At 39.3% G+C, this 20,372-nt stretch overlaps 2 protein-coding genes across 9 annotated transcripts in view; one reads left to right on the forward strand and one right to left on the reverse strand.

Annotated features, from left to right (window-relative positions):
• Positions 1 to 408: 408 nt before the first annotated feature.
• On the reverse strand, positions 409 to 3,197 carry LOC130611733 (microtubule nucleation factor SSNA1-like). Of its 4 annotated transcripts, XM_057432791.1 has the most exons (3): positions 2,928 to 3,044; positions 1,733 to 2,179; positions 409 to 652 (listed from the first exon to the last, which is right to left on the reverse strand). In XM_057432791.1, exons 1-2 carry the CDS (start codon positions 2,983 to 2,985, stop codon positions 1,776 to 1,778), a joined length of 462 nt encoding a protein of 153 aa, XP_057288774.1. In that variant the 5' UTR covers positions 2,986 to 3,044; the 3' UTR covers positions 409 to 652; positions 1,733 to 1,775. The 4 variants fall into 4 exon arrangements, with proteins under 4 accessions (XP_057288774.1, XP_057288775.1, XP_057288773.1 ...); XM_057432792.1 differs by lacking the exons at positions 409 to 652; positions 2,928 to 3,044 and adding an exon at positions 3,112 to 3,197 and having other exon boundaries at positions 1,587 to 2,179; XM_057432790.1 differs by lacking the exon at positions 409 to 652 and having other exon boundaries at positions 1,587 to 2,179.
• A 90-nt stretch (positions 3,198 to 3,287) lies between these two features.
• WAC (WW domain containing adaptor with coiled-coil) overlaps positions 3,288 to 20,372 on the forward strand; it is a 58,235-nt gene continuing 41,150 nt past the window's right edge. Inside the window, exons 1-3 of one of the 5 annotated variants that reach the window (XM_057432795.1) lie at positions 3,288 to 3,420; positions 4,219 to 4,255; positions 5,691 to 5,886. In XM_057432795.1, the coding sequence (XP_057288778.1) occupies positions 3,404 to 3,420; positions 4,219 to 4,255; positions 5,691 to 5,886 (250 nt within the window). In that variant the 5' untranslated portion in view covers positions 3,288 to 3,403. Of the gene's footprint in view, positions 3,421 to 3,454; positions 4,082 to 4,218; positions 4,256 to 4,534; positions 4,610 to 5,690; positions 5,887 to 10,615; positions 10,733 to 20,372 lie in introns of those variants that run through there. The other 4 variants (XM_057432798.1, XM_057432794.1, XM_057432799.1 and 1 more) reach the window with 4 other exon arrangements.

The raw sequence follows: 20,372 nt of genomic DNA on the forward strand, positions 1-20,372 counted from the left end.
AAACCTGTAATTATTGTCTGAGATTAATAAGACATTAACTGTGCTGTTCTGTATAAATGAGTCTTCTAAATGAGCTTCCTACATCTTTTTTCCACATAGACATTTTCAAGTTCCCTTCCAGATAATAAGAAGCAGCAGTTATATATACATAATTCCTTAAAAAAAAAGTCCCTGCTCTTTAGTTAATGCCTTTTCCTGAGTTTTACTTTTTCGATGTAAATTAGTTACTACTATCAGGCTAAGGGAAGAGAGTATGTCAAGAAACATCCAGTCCAATAAATCACTTCTTTGCTACTAAAAAATATCAACATTTTTGTGTTTCATTTCAATATAGACAAGGTGGTCCTGAATACTGTAGTGCTACAACAACAGCAGAACTTCTGAGATTATTTATCACCTCAGCATTACTCAAGGAAAGCCAGCGGAAACACCATGCAAGTAAATTGCTGATTAACTCATTCACACTAATCCCTGATGTAGCATGCAACTGGAAGAACATAAAATTTGCTCCATACTGTTGGTGAAAAGATATTACTGAAACTATTCATATCTACATACCCCTTGTACTTGCACCTGAGAGACACAGTTATCAAGGAAGGAGGTTAATTGCACTTCTTTCAATTTAGTTCCTTGGTATAGAATGAAGATTTGACTGCAACATGAATAAGCAGGACAAAATACACATGTATGTACACACATACAAACACAGAGAGGTTTAGTAACTACCAGAAATAGAAAACAGGATTATACTGAAATTTCTGCCATGCTGTTGCTCCTCCCTAATCTCTAAACTAGGTTCTATTTTAACCTCATCTGTAAGTGTCTGACAGCTGCAAACTATTTCTAATATAATTTCATTTTTATTTCTCACCATTCCAGGTTATTCACTATTCTCCACAATCTTAGTACATTTGACAGATCAGTATACAGCTAAAGGCCATTAAAAATCAGGTTTCCATAAGTTCTATTATTTGTTTTTAGTGAAGATTATCTTCTTGAGTGTTGCCTCTTACTATTTTGACTGAACCCCAGCATTTTCTTCAGGACTTATAGGCACTATTTAAAGACAGTCACCTTTTCCTTACCCATAAGTAGATTAGTTAATTGGAGTTTACATGGTGTGGCTGCCTGCATTGCTGTCTCCCGCATGACGGAGCAAACCCTGTCTTTCACTACAGTGTGCCTCCTTTCTAAAGGCTTTTGAACACAGCTTTAGAAGATGCAGGAACCATATACAGTCTTAATATGTTCAGCCTCCATACCTTGCATTAATCATGTTTTCTCACCTTACCCTTCCATTAATCCAGGTAATTAAGAGATGATTGCAAACAGAACTTATCTTAATGCATGCATCAGACCAAACTCCAAACCCCTAGAGGAAGGTACCTGATCTACTTGCACCCATCAGTTTTCAAGCAAATGGGAATTCACTGGCAGCCATCCAAAAATGACCAATTAAAAAAAAAAATGGTACTTTTCCCTTTTCTTCAGAACAGCCTCAAAACTGACATATCAAAATCAATAGTATCACATCTGCCTCAACTACCTATTTGCACTAAAGATTTGTAGTGTTTAAATAATTGGTCTTTTTTAACAGCAAAAAGGCAACTTTATTTCATCTATTTTCTAACGCATTTAAAAACAGTAACAAAACATACAGAAAGGTTGGAAGAAAAATCCCTCTCTGTTTATACTGTTGATGTAAAGTTCTGTGGCTAACCACATTTCTCACCTAGCAGAGTTCTAGCACTGTGGAGTCCAAACTTTTGACTGTTTCATGTTACATTGGTTTTCACTTCCGGTGTATGCTTTAAGCTTCCCACCTCTTTCTTCAGGACATTGAGTAAAGTTCTAGAACTATCCAAAATCTTCATGTAAGCAGCTTCAGTTTCAGCAAGAATTGCATCAAGCTCATTCCGTGAAGCTACCTTTTGGGCCAGGTTTTCACATACACACTCCAGCTGTTCACTCAGGATCTGGATTTCATGCTGGAGTCTATTTTTTTCCTCTTCCGCTTGCTGGATTTGTTTGTTCAGTTCTTCTTTTTGCATACACAAGTCTTCAATGCATTTCACTAGCTCATTATTGTAACCCTGAAGAACAGCTCCCTGCTGAGTCATCCTCCCAAAACTCTTCCACTGCTCCCCGAAGTCCCCGCTCTGCAACAGCTTTCTGCACTCTAAAAAGCCAAACCAAAAACCACACAACAAATAAAAAGAAGAAAAATTCTGTAAGACAGTTACCATGAACAATGCTACGCTATCACAGATGGAGGTTAACATGCCACGTATGTCTTCCAGGAAGGGGACCAGACAAAATGGGGTATCTACACCTTTACCGAAAGCTGGTCTCTCCTATGATACCTTAACGGCAATATCAAAATACTTCTGTTTTGTCAAACCTTAATACCATTCTGAACAGAATGATACCTCATACTTCAAAGATTTAGTCAGAGATAACTAAACGACCCTTTCCCCAAAGACGCCTCAGCAGCCACCGCCACCATCCCCATGACCTCTGATGAAGGGGATCTTCCTCGCACACTGAGAGCCAGCCACCGCTTGCCTCAAAAGAGCCGGGGCCACCCGGACCACACCGATCTGCCGCTGGTGCCTCCTCACGAGCACCGAAACGGCAGTTTCCCGCGCCCCGAGGCACGTACGAGCTGCCTGCTCACCGGAGGCAGCTCTTAGCGCCCCTCACCCACCGTTCCCCCGCTCCCTCCCGCGCCTGGGCCCGAACCACTCTACCGCCGGCGTCTCGCTCCCTCAGAGAGCTGCGGCAGCCCGACGACGATTCCGCAAGGTCCGGGAACAGGGCCCCGCCATTACGGATCTGGAGAAGACGGCGCCAGCGCCACAGGGGCCTGGCGGCTGGGCCTGATCCGCCCGGCCACCACCCCAGGGACATTTTAACAACCTCCTCACCGCTAAGCGCTTCCTCGCAGAAGACGAGCAGTACACAAAATGGTTCCTGCCTATACATCAACCGCCTGGGCGGAAAGGGAGGATGAGGTAGGTAAGAGGAGACGTTCCACGTTCTTATCTCACACCCGGACGCCGCTCTCCCCGCCCTCGCTGCTTCTCTCGCAATTCTCCCTATTGCCCCCACCTGCCTGGCGTTCCCGCCCTGCTGGCTCCCACCGAGAAAGCTGGCTCGCCCAAAGTAGCCCTCCTCCCTCTTGGCCAGCCCGTGCAGGAAAGCGGCGGGCGGCGAGGCACGGCCCTGCCGACAGCGCGACCCCAGGCTCCTTCAGCCAATCAGCCGGGCGCGCCCGGCCAACGGCTGCTCCGACCGGCAGTGCCTCGGAGGCGCTGGGTGAGGGGTCACGGAAATACCCGAGCGTTTCCGAATAGAGCGCCACCCTGACGGGAGCGTGAAAACATCTCTACGGAAATAACCGATGTTTTCCGAAGACAGGTAGTGTTCGGGAGAGGACGACGAGGCGGGCCGCCCGGGGGGAGGAGGAGGAGGGAGGGAGGAGAGTTACGGAACGAGACGATGTTTGCCGAACGGAGAGATTGAAGGGCGTTGGGCTCGGCGGAGGTAGCCGATGTTTTCCGAAGGCAGAGTCGCCCGAGAGCAAAGGGGACAGAGGGGACGGAGCGTGTCGGAAAGAGCCGAAAAGAGCCGACGTTAACCGAGCGCGGCGTCGCCCGAGTTTCCCGGATGTAGTTGGAGGAGCAGCAGCGGCGGCGGCGGCGGGCGCAGCGGGGGGAGGAGGCAGCCGCGGCGGCAGCAGCGGCACCGGTGGTGGAGACGACGGCGGCGTTGGAGTCCGTGCTCCCGGAGTGTCTCAGCGCGCGCGGGGCCGAGTTGCTGGCGTCTCCCCTCTTGTTGTGCGCGGAGGAGATGGGCCCGTGAGCGCTGCTCCCAGCCGAGCTGCCTGAGCCGCCCCCTCCCTCCCTTCCCCCTTCCCTGCCCCCGGTCGGCGGCGAGGCGGAGCGCTGCGTCCCCCTCCTCCCCCCTCGGCGCCTGTGGCCCGGCCGCGGCCGTCCCCTCCTGGTCCCCTCACACTCACACACACAGGCCGGGCATTGATGGTAATGTATGCGAGGAAACAGCAGAGACTCAGTGATGGGTAAATCCCTTCTTCCTCCTTCTCTGGCCCCTGGCCCCGCGGGGTCTCCCCCCTCCCCTCCGCCATGTTTGGGCCCCCTTTCCTGGCGGCCGGTAACGGTTGTTCGCTAACGTCTCTTTCTCTCGCTTTCTCTTTAGCTGTCACGACCGCAGGGGGGACTCGCAGCCCTACCAGGTACCTCAAGCGCCGGCCGCTAGGCCCAGGAGGAGGAGCAGGGGAGGAGAAGGGGGGGGGAGCTACTCCAGCGGAGGCTTAGGCCGCCGCTGCAGGCCGCGGTGCCACAGACGCCTCGGTCCCGTCCCTCGACGCCGTTTCGAGCCCGGGGGGAGCAAAAGCGGGGGGCGGTGGCAGCAGCGCGCGGAAGGAACGGGGCTCCGGCGCTTTTCTGAAGCCTGCGGCGCCGGGGCGAGGAGGAGAGGCCTAGTGCGACCGGTGTAGAGCTTGGGCCTAGGAGTAGGAGAGGGTACGGTACGAGGGGCGGGAGAGCGAGCCGGGGTCACTTGCAGTGGAGTGGAGATCCAGGGGGAGGTGAGTGTTTTCCTTTCAAAAACAAAAGGCATCTTGTTCTTCCCCCATCCCCCTTCCCCAAGTCCTTTTTTCTCCCCAAAACTGCTGCTGTGCGTTGTAACCTGAGCAGGGCACGGTTTTAGATCCTGAATAACTGGGCTTGCTAGTAAGGCTTAATTTCTGAAGTTGCCAGCTGCTAGGTATGTTCAGAATCTGTCAAATCCTTAAATTACTGACAATAACCTCAGTTCCTGTGAGATGACTACTGTACTTCTCTGCTGTGTCTACTGAAAAAAAATCCAGCAGGTCTCAGAGTGTGAATGTGAGGAATGCCGTATACTATGATATTGCTTTCCTCAGGGCACAGAATTGAACTGTTTTATTACATTTTGCTTTATTCCTACTACTGTGAAGTGTAATCTGACAGTCCAAGGCAGCTGACAGTGACGGTTTGTGCAAATGTAAACACTTGCCTCTCAGAAACTCACACTGCAAAAATCAAGCTAGTTAAAATGAGGCAAAACGTGTAATTTTGGTAAATACTTCAGAATGAATTGTCACTTTACATGTTGTGTGCCCCCAGAATTCTATTTTTTTTTCTGTTACATCTGCTACAGGGTTGCTAGGACTGAAGAAAATGTCACTGAAGTTCATGGTAGTAGTTAAACCGAATGGCCTTGACTACAGTATAGAGAACATACTCAAAATTTTCACTGATGCAGTGCAGCTTTCTGTTTGTATTCTTGATAGCAGGTAGAGACTTGTGCTTCTCCCAGAACTGCAGAAGTGCTGTGGCCCATGTATTCTGAAAGTCTGTAGTCCAGCAGTGAAAAGCTGAGAAGTAACTTTTTTCTTAATGGCAAGTGTTTATGTAGAATGTAATAGTGGGAAAAAATGGTTTGAGTTCTAATTACAGAACTTGTTGCTTTAATGGAGGTAATTAAAATTACTAAAAAACTAATGCTGATTTTTTTAAATAGAAAATGAAAGTTAACTTTAAACAGGGTTTTGGAAAGATCTAAAATTTAGAAATGACATTTTAACATCAGCTTTGTAACCTCTTATCTAATGTAAATGTCTATTCTCTTGTGATCTATTACAGGCTCTTAAATACTCATCCAAGAGTCACCCCAGTGGTGGTGATCACCGTCATGACAAGATGCGAGACACCACAGACCCTTCACCACCAAATAAAATGTTGCGGCGCTCTGACAGCCCTGAAAACAAATATGGTGACAGCACAGGGCACAGTAAAGCAAAAAGTGTGCATACTCACAGAGTTAGAGAGAGGGATGGTGGTGAGTTATCTTTAATAAACCTTTATTTAACCAATTACTGATTTCTCATAAATAATAAAATTTAGCCATTATCACTTAGGTGATGAGAGTGTTTTGCTGTATCTGCCTTGTAACATTCTTGGAAGGCTCAGTGCAACCGAAGTTCAGATTTTATTGGAAATATTAGGCATTGTAATACCTATTTTTTTTTTATTTTTACAGATACAGTAGTTTCACTTATAACCACAAAGACTAAATAAACTTTTCTCTCCTTATTTTTTTGAATGATATGTCTGAATTTAGGCATACTGCAACATTTAATAACCTGAATTAGTATTCTGTATTTTTCACTAACAATAAATATTGGCTGGTTTAGAGCATTTTTTAATAACTATATTGTGGTGTTATACTGTGTAGTTACATGCTTTATAGACCCTCATAAGAAATGAAAAATAGTTTCTTCATATTTAGTTGTTTTGTAGAACTCGGCAATCAGAAGACAGTAATCAAAGGTAGCACTTACTAGAGCCTTTCTTGGCAGGAGTGTTTGCAGTCAAGGCAGTCTCTTGTGTTTTTACAGGATATTATATAGAGTAGTAATATCATCAGTGTTTTTTAATTGATGTTATTTTCTATCCCCGCTTCCTAGAGAAAGGAAAGTGGGGGGTTTTACATTTAATAAAAAGTGGTAACAGTTGCAGTTTAGAAAATTCCAGTTACTGACTGAATTTGAAGCATGTTTGCCATTTTATAAATACTGTATTTGGTTTTCATATAGAATTTTAAAATTAAGTGTGCAAGGGGAGAACTTAAAGCTTTAAATCAGTGCTTCTTCTCTATAAAGTTAACAGCTTTAATCTACAGATACATTTATGGCAACACAGTTTTTCACTTGTTATAATAGCTAGAATATCTGTAAGTATGGTTTAGGAAATACTAGTTCCAAACTGCAAATGTGTTTATGGGATTGAAGTGTTCTTACAATTCCTGTTTGTTTTTCCTTCTTTGGATTAATACAGAGGCTCTGTAGACCACTGATAATGTCATATAATTGTGTAGGTGGACTATGAAAACATGCATCTTTTATTGGTACACTGATTTTCATTATATGTAGTGATAGGACAAGGGGTAATGGCTTTAAACTGACAGAGGGTAAATTGAGATTAGATAGAAGAAACAAGTTTTTTACTTGTAATGGGCTGTGACCCTGGAACAAGTTGCCCAAGGAAGCTGTGGGTGCCCCATCCCTGGAAGTGTTCAGGGCCAGATTGGATGTGGTCTAGTGGACCATGTCCCTGCCCATGGCAAGGGGGTTGGAACTAGATGTTATTACAGGTTCCTTTCAACCCAAACCTTGCTATGATATCTGATCATACTTGAAAGTATAGTAATCTTAGAATTAAATGTGTGTGCAAGGCTAGTAGGCTGCTATTCTGTGCTACTTTTCAGGACACACAGGTGTCCTGTCATTTCCTGTTCGTAAGTCTAAAGATGCTTGTCCTATATACTCTTGCAATTCTGCTTAGTTTTGCTACAGTCGGGAGAGTATTTGCTTATTTGTGTACTGGAATCGTTTTTAAGATAGGAAAGACATTCTGAAGTTCTCACTGAGCCCAGCTGGATGCAATAGTTGGGGAATGACCTGAAGCATGGATATGTACAATTACAATAAAGGAATATGAATTATGTGGTTTGTAAGTGAAAGGAGCACTGTGCCACTGTACTTTCTTCCTCAGACTGTTAACACAGTGGAAAATTTCATTTATTCTGATCCAAAAGTGGTCCTTTGCACATCATACGTTAATAGACTGGGAGAAGGAAGCAGTCTTCAACAGTCTGAGGAAGATTACTAATTTTTGAAAGATGAACATTTGCAATTTTTAATGGAAAGTGATTTTGTGTGTGTGGTGGTGGTAAGGTTAGTTTGGGCCCCAGTTTCAGCTTTTAAAACATATATTCAAAACAACTAAAGCTGCATCAAGTCCTGTGTATTTTATGTAGTAAACCAAAGCTAAGCAGCCATGAGGAGAAGGATATCTGCATTGTCTTTGATTCACTGAATCTTTCTGGCAATTGAAGGTAGGTGTTAGAATATAGGAGAAATACGGAGTTTGGTAGACATTTCCTTATTGCTAGTATGCAGAAGACATCATAATATACTGTGTTTTCTGTCTACTGACTTACACCAAAGTACTGTTATTGATACAGTGTTCTCTTGGTTTTACGCCTACAGACATACAGTGGAAAAAAAAAGAAAAAAATAAAAATTGTCGTTGTTTTTCACTGTAGTCCTAATATGACTGAAGAGTTATTAATTGGCATTGATACTACTGTAATTTTCTGGCTTGTTTTCTTTTTATACTCTTTTGAGAGAGTTAAAGAGCTAGCATTTGGGTTTGGTTGTTTTGGTTTTTTTTTGTAATTGTTGTGCATTTCATTAGTTTAAAATCAGTGGTGCTTGATTTGGAACTACTGCAAAGGTGCTAGTGCTGTCCTGTGATCTAGCTAGACCTAACAAAGCAAACTTCTTGAAAAATCTCCAGTATTTATTTCACCAAACTGCATTAAAGTCTTAAACAAGCAATCTCTTTTTCTCTCATCCCTTACAAAACAAAACTGAAGAAAAATCTGCAGTATTACTACTGAACGCAAAGCTGAATTAACCTCATCTTTCCTTTTCAAGTCAATGTTTAAAAAGTCTCCTCTGTATATCGCTTAGTGATTTTTTTTCTCTGAAGTGAAATAGGAAGATTACTGGTGTAGCATGCTGATACTTGGGACTCCTTTAGTCATGACTGGCTCACTTTTTTGGGGTAAAGATGACTGGCTAAATGTAATTTAAAGATATAAGTGTACATCTATAAAATGTAAGGGCTATGATTACATTGATTGAAAATTAATAACTCAAAAAATTGTAGAACCTTCCCTTCTGAATACTCTTGGTGCCTGTATAAAGGTGTTTGTTGTTGCAGCTTATTTTTTGTAATACACATGGGAGAATCTTTTGTGTTTGTAGAACTGTAGTCCATGGTAAGAAATTCAATTAAGGTTTTAAAACGTGTTATGGCTAAGCCCTCCATACTGATGCAGTGCAAACAAAGCATTTTTCAAAGTTGCTTACTGCATAGTTTCTGTGGAAAGAGACTACGTACAGAGACAGTTGTTTCTCTGGAGAGAGACTTCCAAGTTTACCTTGGACTAAACACAGAAGAGTACTTGCAAGTTTTTGTCACATCCCTGGTTTGCAAAGAGTACCATATCAAAAAACTGCGGTAACTTTGTTCCTGCTTTCAGGTCCTTGCGCATGAGGATGTTGTCTCTGTATTCAAGTGTTTAAAACATAATGAACAGCTAACCCCCCTCAGTGCATCTTGTGTTTATAGGTCAGCTGCTGTAGGCAAGTGTGGAGTTTGAAGAGATTAGGGGGTCTTACGGGACCAACTCAAGTGTGAAGTTCCTTAACAGTAACAAATAGGGACTTAACGTTAGCATTGTTTATAGGGAATAGAACTATGAAGAGCCTTGGTAGATGTGGAAAACTGTTTCCATTAAAGAAAAAAAGGAAGTTCAAAGGTTTGAGAGCTTTCATGCTAGAGGATGGGCAGACTGAGCACATAGATGTTCCTTGTAGGTCTCTTTACATGCATAAAAGAGGAGATACTGGCATACAGGAGTAAAACCAAAGAGGCCAGATAAGTAGGGTACCTTTGGGAATGCTGTTAAGTGAGATACATATATTACTTAGGAGTAAAAATTGCAAGATGCAACCCTTGGTAAAAAAGGGAAAAGGCTATTTATACTTGAATGTATGGAGTGGAATAACTAAGTAGAACTTTGTGCAAAACTAATCAGTTAAGCCAGGTGTACTCAGTTTTTCTTACTGTGAGGAAAATACAGAGCGTTTTGCTACATTTATGCTTAAGAGACTTTGAAAAGATGTTTGCTTCATGCCATAATCTCCCTGAATTGTTTAAAATAACAAATGGAGAACATAAATTTACGTACCATGGAATCTTTTTCTGGGTTGTGTGCTATGTAGGCTACTTTAATGAAATTTGATTATAACTTGTGATACTTAAATTTCAAAATATAACTAACTTTTGCGAATGTTTCTTTTGCGTTTTTTGCTTGTTTTTTGTAATTGACAAAAATACTGTCGGTGGCCACTGTTACGGACTGTATTGCAGTTCTAAGGTTAAAAATCCTACTGCTGTTAGAGACTGAATGGAATATTTTAAATCATGAGTTCGTAGTTTTATTGGAGTAGCGGTGGGACCTCCTGTCATGTGTCATGAAGTGTTGGCTTGCTTTGTTTCCACTGGTTCTTGACGGAGTTCAGTCCTCCTAGCGAAGGACGACAAACAGCTGGAAACAGAATGCTAGCTTTTCTTTCCTGTCTCAGTGATCCTGGCAGTAGAGGACAAGAGGCTTACTGATGATTAAATTAGCATCATTATTGACCAGTGATCAGAAATAAATGGGATGTGAGGGCAAGTACAAGAGAGCGGAAGCTGCCTGGGCACCAGGCATTGGAAAGAGGAAATTGCAGGGTAGGTGGAAAGAGGGAAGTCTGAGAGTAACGAAGCATAGCAGTGCGTTGAGGAAGAAAGGTCGAGGATGACACTGAAATAGATTTTACATATTTAGTTAATATTAACTGCTGTTGATGTAAAAGTAATTATTCATTACTGTGAAAACAGTTTCCTCACTGTAACTGTATGGTCAAACCTGGGATGAGAGAACTCTCTGATCACAGGTGATAGTAGGCTGTCCATGAAACATGCTTTGAACACCATCCCCCCAACATTGAAGTGTAAAAGAGGTGACTGACTTCCTTGAATGTTGGCTGTGGATTGTTCTAAAGAAGGTGGGATTTAGTTGTGATTTAGTTTTGTTTTGTTTGGGGGGGGGGGGGTGGTGTGTTTTTTTGTTCAAGATAAATACAATTGCTTCCATTAGCATTTATGTCTTAGAAGCTTTTTTCTGGATTTAAACCCCTAGTAGTTTTGGGGTTTAGTATATAAAATACAGATCTATAAATAGGTCCTCTGGAGGTTTCCTATTAAGGCTGATCTGTTCAAGTATTTTAAAAACTCAAAAGCTTAGCTTTTGGATTGTAAGTATGGTAGGTTCAAGTCAGTCTAATAGCTAGACCTGGTAAACATTTTTATGTAAGCTTATGATTTTTAAGTGGGAAAATAATGCCAATATATAAAAGATCTGTTAAATTTGCTTGTCTTTGGCATGTAAGCAAGTCATAAGGGAATGATTTTTACTTAGTGTCACACTTTCTTAACGTACGCTTCTAGCGTCTGAAATGGAATATACAGCCTATTAAATTTGTACTTTTGGGTTGCTTTTCTGAAGCAAAAAGCAACAATGAAATCTGTTTTCTTCTGATGAGCTGCCTGCTGCTAGGCCATAGTAAAGATGGCAGTTTGTAAATTACATAGCTTCTTTTACTGTGATTATTCTCTAATGGTCCCAAATTAAAGGTACTTCCTTAATACTGTCTGGGACATGGCTGCTTTCTAAGAAAAGAAATACAGTTTATTGACAGTTTACATTTGGTTTCCTTGCTGTATCTACCTATTCTATATAAAGTATTGTGTAAGCCAAATACTGTTGAAACTATGCAGAACTTGTAAAAGAAAGCTCTGTGTCTGTTTTGGCTGAGCGGTGACACTGTGATAACTTTGCTGTTGAAAATAGTAATTTAATGGCACCCACCTTCCACTGTTAACTACATTTGTTTATGAAGTCAGGTTTTTATGCAAGTGCATAGGCACTTCCAGGCAAAAACCTCTCAATTACAGAGAAGAAATTGTACTGGCAATGAAAGGCTGTTGTCAGCACTGATGCTTCTAGGCTTATCCTTTGCCAGTAGTTTGTTGTAGTGTAAAAATGAATCCTTTCTGGACTTAAATATAATGCTTGAAAAGAGAGCAGCATTTCGTTACACTGAGTAAGATTGTTGTCCTCTTAATGTTTTCTCTTGAATTTTGAAGGGATCCCCGAACTTTGTTTTCAAACTTGACTTCAGGTGTTCCCTGCTGTAACTTCAGTGTTAGAAGATTGTTTCCTTTCTTGAAGGCCTTTAACAGACTTCCCAGTTTTTAACAATAAAACTACCCTGGAAAACGCATATAAGTTTGTTAGCTGTTCCTTCATTTCAGTAATATTTTGCTAATAGTAAAAGAATGCTGTTTAGTTGTGGGCTTCTTTTGCTTGCTTTACACATTTTGTGCAGTTTTGGGTTTTTGTTGGTTTTTTTTTTTTTGTTAAAATAGTGTGGTTTTCCATGGGAAAGCACTAGCCTAATCATACAGTGTGTTGATGTCTAGATTTTGACATGAATCTGTCCCTTCAGTACATTTGCCTACTAAAAAAATACTAACTGGAGCAATTATGGTTTACCAGATTTTATCCCTGTTCTGAAATGACAGCTTTCTGCTTGCAGTTGTATGCACAGGGAGTAATCTTAGAAATATATCATATGCTAAAACTTTTATTTATTGAAATTTTTGTTGGAAGTGTTGCTTTGTGAAACAGTATTTTGAAATTCATTCTTCTGTCGTAAGTGGAAAGTCTATGGTAATGAATATATAGGGTACAAAATTGCATAATTTTCTGGAGAAAGCTTCTGAATTAGATTGCTGATCCTGTAAATTTTAAACACTTTCTAAATTATTCAGACATCTCTTGAATCAGATATTCACCTGTTTTCCTGCTGCAGAAGTTTTTTCTCAGACCTTCAACAGCAGAAAATAAAAGAAACCCAAAACAAAACCAGATGGTAAAATAGGCTGGAATTCTCCTACACGCACTTTTGAATCCTTCCTTTTACCTCTTGGCAGTATCCAATTTTTCTGCCAACTTTCAAGCTTGTGAAGTGGGATGTGTGTTTTAAGTACTTGCCTACTTATCAGAAGTAGAATCCTGAAGCAGTACTCAAGAATACTGTCCGCTTGGAGAGTCTGCCCTCCAAGTTACTGGAAGGGGAGGTACATTTTTGAGCAGGTGACTGACAAGAGACTCCATTATTCACTGTTTTTATCAGATGGGGTAAGAGATGTCCGGTAAGCTTTTGTGGCCTTGACTAATGTTTCTGTGTATGCAGCATGCAGTTGTTTGAAATGAATGGAAAACAAGAGGCCTAAAGACCTTTGTTGGTTAGGCCCCATGGCACTTTGGGATAATAATTCTGTTCCTTAGCATGACTGCTGTAATGAGAAGAGTTGCAAAGGAGCAGTCTGTCAATGTCAAATAATTTTTTTCTGCCCTAGTTCTAAAATACAACTTACTTTGTTTCTACAGCAGAGGTATGTTAATATCCAAATGTTAATATCCAAATGTTAATATCCAAACAAAACGAAGAAACCAAAGAGACGTAATGCCCTATTATAGGGCTTCATGACATGGGCAAGGATGTCAGAAATATGAACAGTTAGTTTCTAGAGCTGAATTAGCAGTGTCTGAGGGGCAGCAGAAATATTCAGGAGATCTTTTTTCTGTCTGAACTTTTGCCATTCATTTTCTGATACATGTTGACTAACTTCTATGACCTGCTGTTTTGGATAGACATGAAATAGGTGATTCCTAGCCACTGAATAAAATATTCTGAGATCTTTAACTGAGACAACATTGCTTACACGGTATGTTCTATAGATCAAAAATTGGTAACAGATAGATCCCCAAAGCATAACCCTTGTGATCATCAAATGAGCTTGAATGTGTGTAGGTTTGCTCTCGGACCTAAGTAATAATATTTTTTGTCTACACGGAAGAAATTGTAGGATCATTCATACACCATGAGTAATGTGAGACTGAACGGCAAATAATAACAGCTGTTCACTAGTAGAGAGCTAGCCAAGTTATACAGAAGTGAAAATGCTAATTCATTTACAGGGGCATGTGAAAGTACTCCACTGTGTAAAAAGTTACAGGAAAGAGTGCAAGACTTTACTTTTACTGAAAGTAGATACTGTGCAAAGCAGTGGCTCTTAAAACAAGCATGAAATTCATACACAGTTAAAAGCATTCATACAAATATTGAGAGCACTGTTAGCCAGAAAGGATATATGATCAGGGGAATATCAAATAGGACTGATTACCTCCTAGTGCTAATGTGTCAGCTACTGTAGTAGAGTCTCTGTCTTGATTCTCACTGTTTATAAAGTTGCAAGAGCTCAACTTCTCAAAGTTCAGAGAAGATGCAAGAAAAGGACTTCAACTGAAATTTGTGCATTAAGAAAGATTTGAAGAGCTCTTGGTATAGTTACAGAGAAAACAGCAAGGGTTTATTTGATTAATAATTACAGGAAAAACAAGTGGCATACTTAAAAGTTCTTGAATGTAGCAAAGGTGCAAAATCCACTTAATCTAAATATTCAGATAATAGAAATTTAGCATGGTTTTAGGTTGTTGGTAAGAATTGGAGTGACTTATTATGATGATTTTTGAAGGGGTGGAGGTTTTGAAACTGGATGACTAAAGACAACTTTCTAAGGTTTGTTTCATGCAGAAAGTTGAACTTGATGATCAGAGGTCACACTGACAGATAAAACAGTAATATTAGTATTTCTAGTTTAAATATTGTAGATTAGTGGACTTCAGACTGAAAGGTGTTATAATTAACTTTGTTAGTACTCCTGTGATAAACCCGTGTGAGCATGTTTCATATTGCATTGTAGGATTTTCAGTTGCTGTTGTAGGATCAGGTGGCACTATGATTTATTGGCAGTAGAATTCAGTATTCCCAGGTGCCCTGCTGCACTGGTACAATTCTAAGTCTTGCTTGCTTTATGAGTTCTTACTTTTATTTTTAGGAGTAGCTACCTTAAACTTTTTAGGATTGAATATAATCTAGGTGATCTGATCTCTGACATTTCTCACCATCTCAACTGTTCAAAATTTTTCTGCAGTTCAGTACAACTTATACCAGACTTAGAATGTAGAGTGTATTCAAAGATGACTGCACACTTCCACTTTAATGCAGCCTTTTGATGTTTTCTATTGGTCTGTAAATTTACCAGATTGGGTTGTAGTTTGTTGACCACAGCTTCATCTAGGTAAACAGTATCTGTCTTGAGTATCCTGGAATTGCTTTGCTGCTTTAGATTTCCAGAACTTGCAGAATGTAAATGTCCTAAATTTCTTGGTTTCTTTGACAGAACTTGTTACAGAAAGGCTGACATGCTTGTTTCACATGCTTGTTTTAGACTGATTAATAAGGCCTTTCTCTTCCCTGCTCCCCTTTCCCCTACATCCCAGCATACATTTGATTTCAAAGTTAAATTTGTGAATGGGAAAGTTGGAGAGTAACTGGTAGCTTATGTAGATAAGTATGTCTTTTTGTGATAGAGAAATGCTGTACTCCTTAAACTTGTTGTCTGTAGATCATGCTTATACAGGATAATGTGAAGTGAATTTAGAGAATGATGAAACTATAGACCTTGGGGTTTTTCTCCCACTAAAGCATGGGATTACATTTAAAAGCTGCATTAAATTTATCAAATTCTGTTATTTCTGTTTCCACATCTTTTCTTCTTTTTTACTACAGTTAAGGTTTTAGCTTAAGCATACTAAGATTTAAAACATTTAGAATCTTCTGTATTCTGATAAAGAAGTTTTCACTCAAAAAAAATTGTCTTGCAGAACTTGTTGAAGAGTCATGCTATAGGCATAAAGAACTCGTAACATATAAAATAAAGCTTTCCTTTAAATAGTCAACAGTTTTTGACAGGACCACTTTCAAAAAGATAATGAAGTCAAGCTACACAATTAACCAAATGAAACTGTAGTCAGCTTTTGTTTCTTTTTTTTTCTCTTGCCTCCATATGAAGTCTGCTGACCTGTCTGGATATTTTTATTGTAAATGGTTATGACCACTGAGGAAGCAGAGAGGCTAATTGGGCATAGGACGAGGGCTTGACGGTAGTATTCAGTTTCTTGCTATCCATATTTCTTATTCCTTGTCCTTGGCTTTAACTTTGGCTATGAATGTAACAAACAGATCTGAGCTTGTAGACCAAGATGGCTACAGAATGAGATAAGAAGCAGGATAAACTAGGTTACTTCTGCTTATATAAAGATTAAACCAGTTTAAATCATAAATAAGCCAGTATTGAATGGAAATAAGTCATAGATCCTTTTTGCAGGAATTCTAATATTTTTAATAATAATAACGAAACCAGTAATAATAATAGTAAAGCCTGATCATGGCTGATCTAATACAGTTTCTTAGTAGGGAGAAAATATAAAAGAATTTAAAATAAATTTGTAAAATTGCATTTTGCCATTTTAAAAATATTTGTGATATGTTTTTAAAAATGCAGAAAATGCTGTATGTTATGAAGACGCGTTATTTCATGTGTTTATATATTTGGCTAGAAAATGTTAGGTGCAAGTGTTTGATTAGTTCATACCTTCTCTGTTTTTAGGAGGCAGTGGTTGAAGGAGTATGATTTTGTGGCTCAGGAAATTCCTACTGTCAAGTTAGTGCAGGTTGGCAGTTGTGCTAGTGTTTTTTGTTTTGTGGGTACAGTTTATTTGCTAACATGAAATTCCTTCTTACCATTTTCTTACTTCCAGAGAGTTGACATAACTACTCAAAGTGTAAATGAAAATGGCTCATCTGTGCCTCCTCATGGGCAGGTGATTAAAACTCCACATGCAGCTGTGTTTCTGTGGGAAGGAGTAGAGCTTGGAGGCATGCCTCTTTTCACATGTTTATAGAGCTCAGCTACTAGAATGGAAGTTCCCTCCTATTGGGTCCTGAAAGGGGAGTGATGTTGAATTGCTTTGATAAATTAAGAGGGAGAAAATAAATGTGTCCTGCTTGTATATGTTTCTTAATCCCAAATACCATGCATGTTGAATTTGCTACCGCTTGCTTTTTTGCATTGAAGTATATTTCGGAACTGTCACTGTCATTGCTCTGTACAGTTTTGTTTGAGAAGCTGCCTACCAGAAAAAAGCTTGTGAAAAGATAAGCTGTGAAAATGCACATTAATTTCTGCAGAAAAAAAAAGTGCAGTCAGCTAATACTTAAAATGATTTGCTAAAATACACTTTTTAAGTAAAAACTTGAATAATTTCTGACCTGTTCTAGTGGAGTGGGAGCTTCAGGTTTACTCTAACTTTTCGTAAGGACTTGAGAAGATTTTGGTTTTGAGAGCAGTGTTCTTTAATCTGTCTGCTTATTCGAAGAAATCTGAAGAACAGCCTTTTTGTTAAAAGAAAACATAATTTGAAAAAATACCCATAGTAATGACCATGTTACTATTAGACTTAATTAGATTCAAACTAGGTTGTTGTATTAAATTGCTAGTATTGACACTTGCTCACGGAAAAGATCTCAACGTAGTTAAACTTTTCAAAAACCCCTCCTGTTACATCTATTGCTGTAAGAATTTCAGTATCCCTCTAAGATTAATTTTTCTTAAGCTTTTTTTTTAAGAGAAACATTCTGTATTTCACCATATTATCACAGAAATCTGCTATATTTAGGCATGTCGTGCTTTCTGAAAATATTTTTAAGAAGGAATACTTACAGCTCCACCCCAGTTAGATAGATTATTTCCTCTCCCTTGGTTTCCTAGATCTCTTAAATATCATGCTGGTTTACATCCTCCAAAGCAACAGTCTTCCTAAGTGTTTTACTAGATAGATTTGTTTCTGAGCTTGTTAGAGTAACAGTTATAAATTATTCATAACTGTCAGTAGCAAAAATGGGGAAAGGAAATGATGCTCACTCAAACATACCTGTTCACTCCCAAGTGTGGGGGAAAAAAGCAAAGAACACTTCTTTATTAAAGCATATATAAATAATGTACGTTTGTGCATAAACTCTTCTGTACAAATTAGGTAGTGTGCTTTATCTGTTTTTTTCCTGTTGTATTTATTTCACGTAATTAAGTTCTGGATGATGTTCAGGCCAGGTGTCCCCCTGACTAACATCAGTGGGAGTTCAGATCTCTTCTAGTTTGAGAATTTTGCTCATTTAGACAGCTGCCACTGACAGGTGAACAAAGACTTCATTTTCAAATCCACTCATTTCTTTTGAAAGAACACTATTTCTACTTGATTTAATAGAAGAAATAACATGATCCTCCTGAAATTCAAGTAAAGTTCACCTCTTACTGGCAAAACATTGCCTACACTAATGATTGCAGTCTCTGTATAGTTCTTTTGAGGGTGTTTACTTAACTAGTGAAATAAAATGAGACACTTGGGCAACCAGGCAAATCTGCAATAGATTTTCAGTTTGTAAACATAAGCTTAGATTTTGTGGAGAGCCATAGTTTACTCTAATAAGGAAACTCCAGGAAAGACCAGTTGAATTCTAAGAATATTTTTGAAAATTACTTAATGGGGAGGGGGAAGAATTGTCACCTACTGTGCTGTACATACTTGAAAATTTTGTTGCGCAGTATCTTTATTAAGCCAGGCTAATCATCCAGCCTGAAACTAAGGCTGTGAATCAGTCATATTAAAACCACAACACTATATATATATTAATCTGTAGCTCAATCTTTACTTGCTGCACCCCCTCATGCGCTAACCCTGGGCCAGTGTTTGATTTTTTTAATGAAGAACTATGTCGCATAAATGGCTTTCACTACTTTTTATCAGGATGCTATTAGCATCTCATCTTTTCAAAAATGATTCCCAGTTGAGTAAATAAGCATAAAATTAAAATCCTTACATTTATTGCATCTCTATACTGTAATGAATATATATGTGTCATAGTATGTCCTGAACTGAAGGAGTAGTTTGTCTAAGCCTAATCATTTCACAAGCTATCATGTAAAAGTTTATTGAGCAATTGCTGCTTCTAATAATAAATATTTTCAATTTAGCTTGCTCATTTGTGATGAGTTACTAAAAATTTCATGGTCATTGTTACAGTCTTAGAAGAGAAGCAAAGTTCTCTTCAACTTGCAAATATTAGTAGCATTTAAGCAGTGATCTTGTATTGACGTGGAGTTTGGTTCTTGTTAGATATGGTTATTATGTAATTGGAGAATGAATAAGAGTTTCTTGTGCTAGTTTACAAAACAAAACTAGAATTGAACATGCTTAGTAGTCAAATTTGATGTATCTTCAAATTTGAGAGATACTAGTTTTCAGTTAATATTTTTAAGATACATTTAAGAAATGAGATACAGTGTCTTTTTTGCTCTTGCCTGTTTTTTAATATAGTTAGGTATTGATTCTGCTACAGCCTTTTTATTAAGAATGTAAGTATAATAATCATGTCTGTGACTAACCTTTTTGCAGCTTTACTGCAACTTACAACACAACATACTTGTAGAGTTGTTGATTCTGAATGATAATTGAAATGAGGGAAACTTCTAGGATTGGATTAAGGTTGCAAGCGTTTGTCACTGCATAGCCCTACCTATGTTCAGAAAAAGCTGCATCTTCATCTGCCTTAATTTAAACTGGAAGTTAATTTGTAAGTAATACTATATTCACAGAATCCTTAGCTGAAAGTTCTTTGTCCCCAAGAAACTACCCCCAAAACATGAAAATTGAGAGTTACTGAACAACATGCCTTTGTTCTTGTTTAATCTTATTTTTTGCTCAGAGGATTTTGTCAGGGAGATTAAGTTGTCATACCTTGCTTAATTGGTTGGAGCTGCTGAATGGGAGTACTAATTTGGTGCTGTTTGTGCATAGAAAAAAAAAGTAGTAGTCTGAGCTGTGTTCTGGCCACTGTGTTTTGTCCTTTGTAAGCAGAAATTGTTTTGCATGACCTCTGACTTTATACAGACTTCTGTCAGTGATGACCAGTTTATGGTCTATCACTCTTCTATAGTATTACTGTGCTGCTTGCAATCTTAAAACATTGGAATACCCAGTTTTTGGAAAATGTCTGCACTCAAGCAATTTCTGTCTTACCTCACTGATGTGTATGTTGTTAAACATCAATGTGTCTTCCAGTGTATTTGGTTTATGTTCTTTAGGAAGCTCCTTGAATGAAAAGTAAAATTGGCACGCTTTCCCCCGCTAAGGTAAAGGGATTTGTTTATTCAGTTTTAGTAACCTGTAAGCCTCACTTTCAGAAAGCGTTTGAACATGTGCCTAATGGTAATAATTTAAAGATAACATTGTTTAGAAGTGTCTTGAGCTCTCTAGTTTTTCTTGGATTTTGAGAGGAAAAAACTTGTAAAATTGAAACCATCTACTGACATTTAATGTGTATCAGTGATCGTAGAAATAGTGATTCAGGGGATCTGACAAATGAAGTGTTTTGGGTTTGTTTTTTCTTTTTTGCGACGTGCGCTGAATATAGTTTTACACACACAGTTTTCTATTAAAGCAAACAGTTTCTCTCTCTTTATCTGACCTAACCTGAAATCCTGTTCGCACTTTTCTTGCTGTATTTATGTAGTGGAGTTATCTTTTGAGGAGGTATTAGACCAATCTGAGGCATGAAACTGCCAGACAGTCTTCTGCTTAGTCTGAGTTTATCTGGATTGTAGAGTGTTGTTGCCTGA

The sequence above is a fragment of the Pezoporus wallicus genome, unplaced genomic scaffold (genome assembly GCF_028554395.1).
Source record: "Pezoporus wallicus isolate ANWC-B61680 ecotype Strahan unplaced genomic scaffold, APGP_CSIRO_Pwel_v1 scaffold_2584, whole genome shotgun sequence".
Lineage (NCBI taxonomy): Eukaryota > Metazoa > Chordata > Aves > Psittaciformes > Psittacidae > Pezoporus > Pezoporus wallicus.

What these genes read in the sequence shown, in the direction of transcription:
- LOC130611733 (XM_057432791.1), bottom strand. Translation starts at nt 2,985, where the DNA reads ATGTATAGGCAGGAACCATTTTGTGTACTGCTCGTCTTCTGCGAGGAA. An exon ending in CTGCGAGGAAGCGCTTAGCG is followed by an intron (nt 2,180 to 2,927) that starts GTGAGGAGGTTG and finishes TTGGCTTTTTAG; the next exon opens with AGTGCAGAAAGCTGTTGCAG.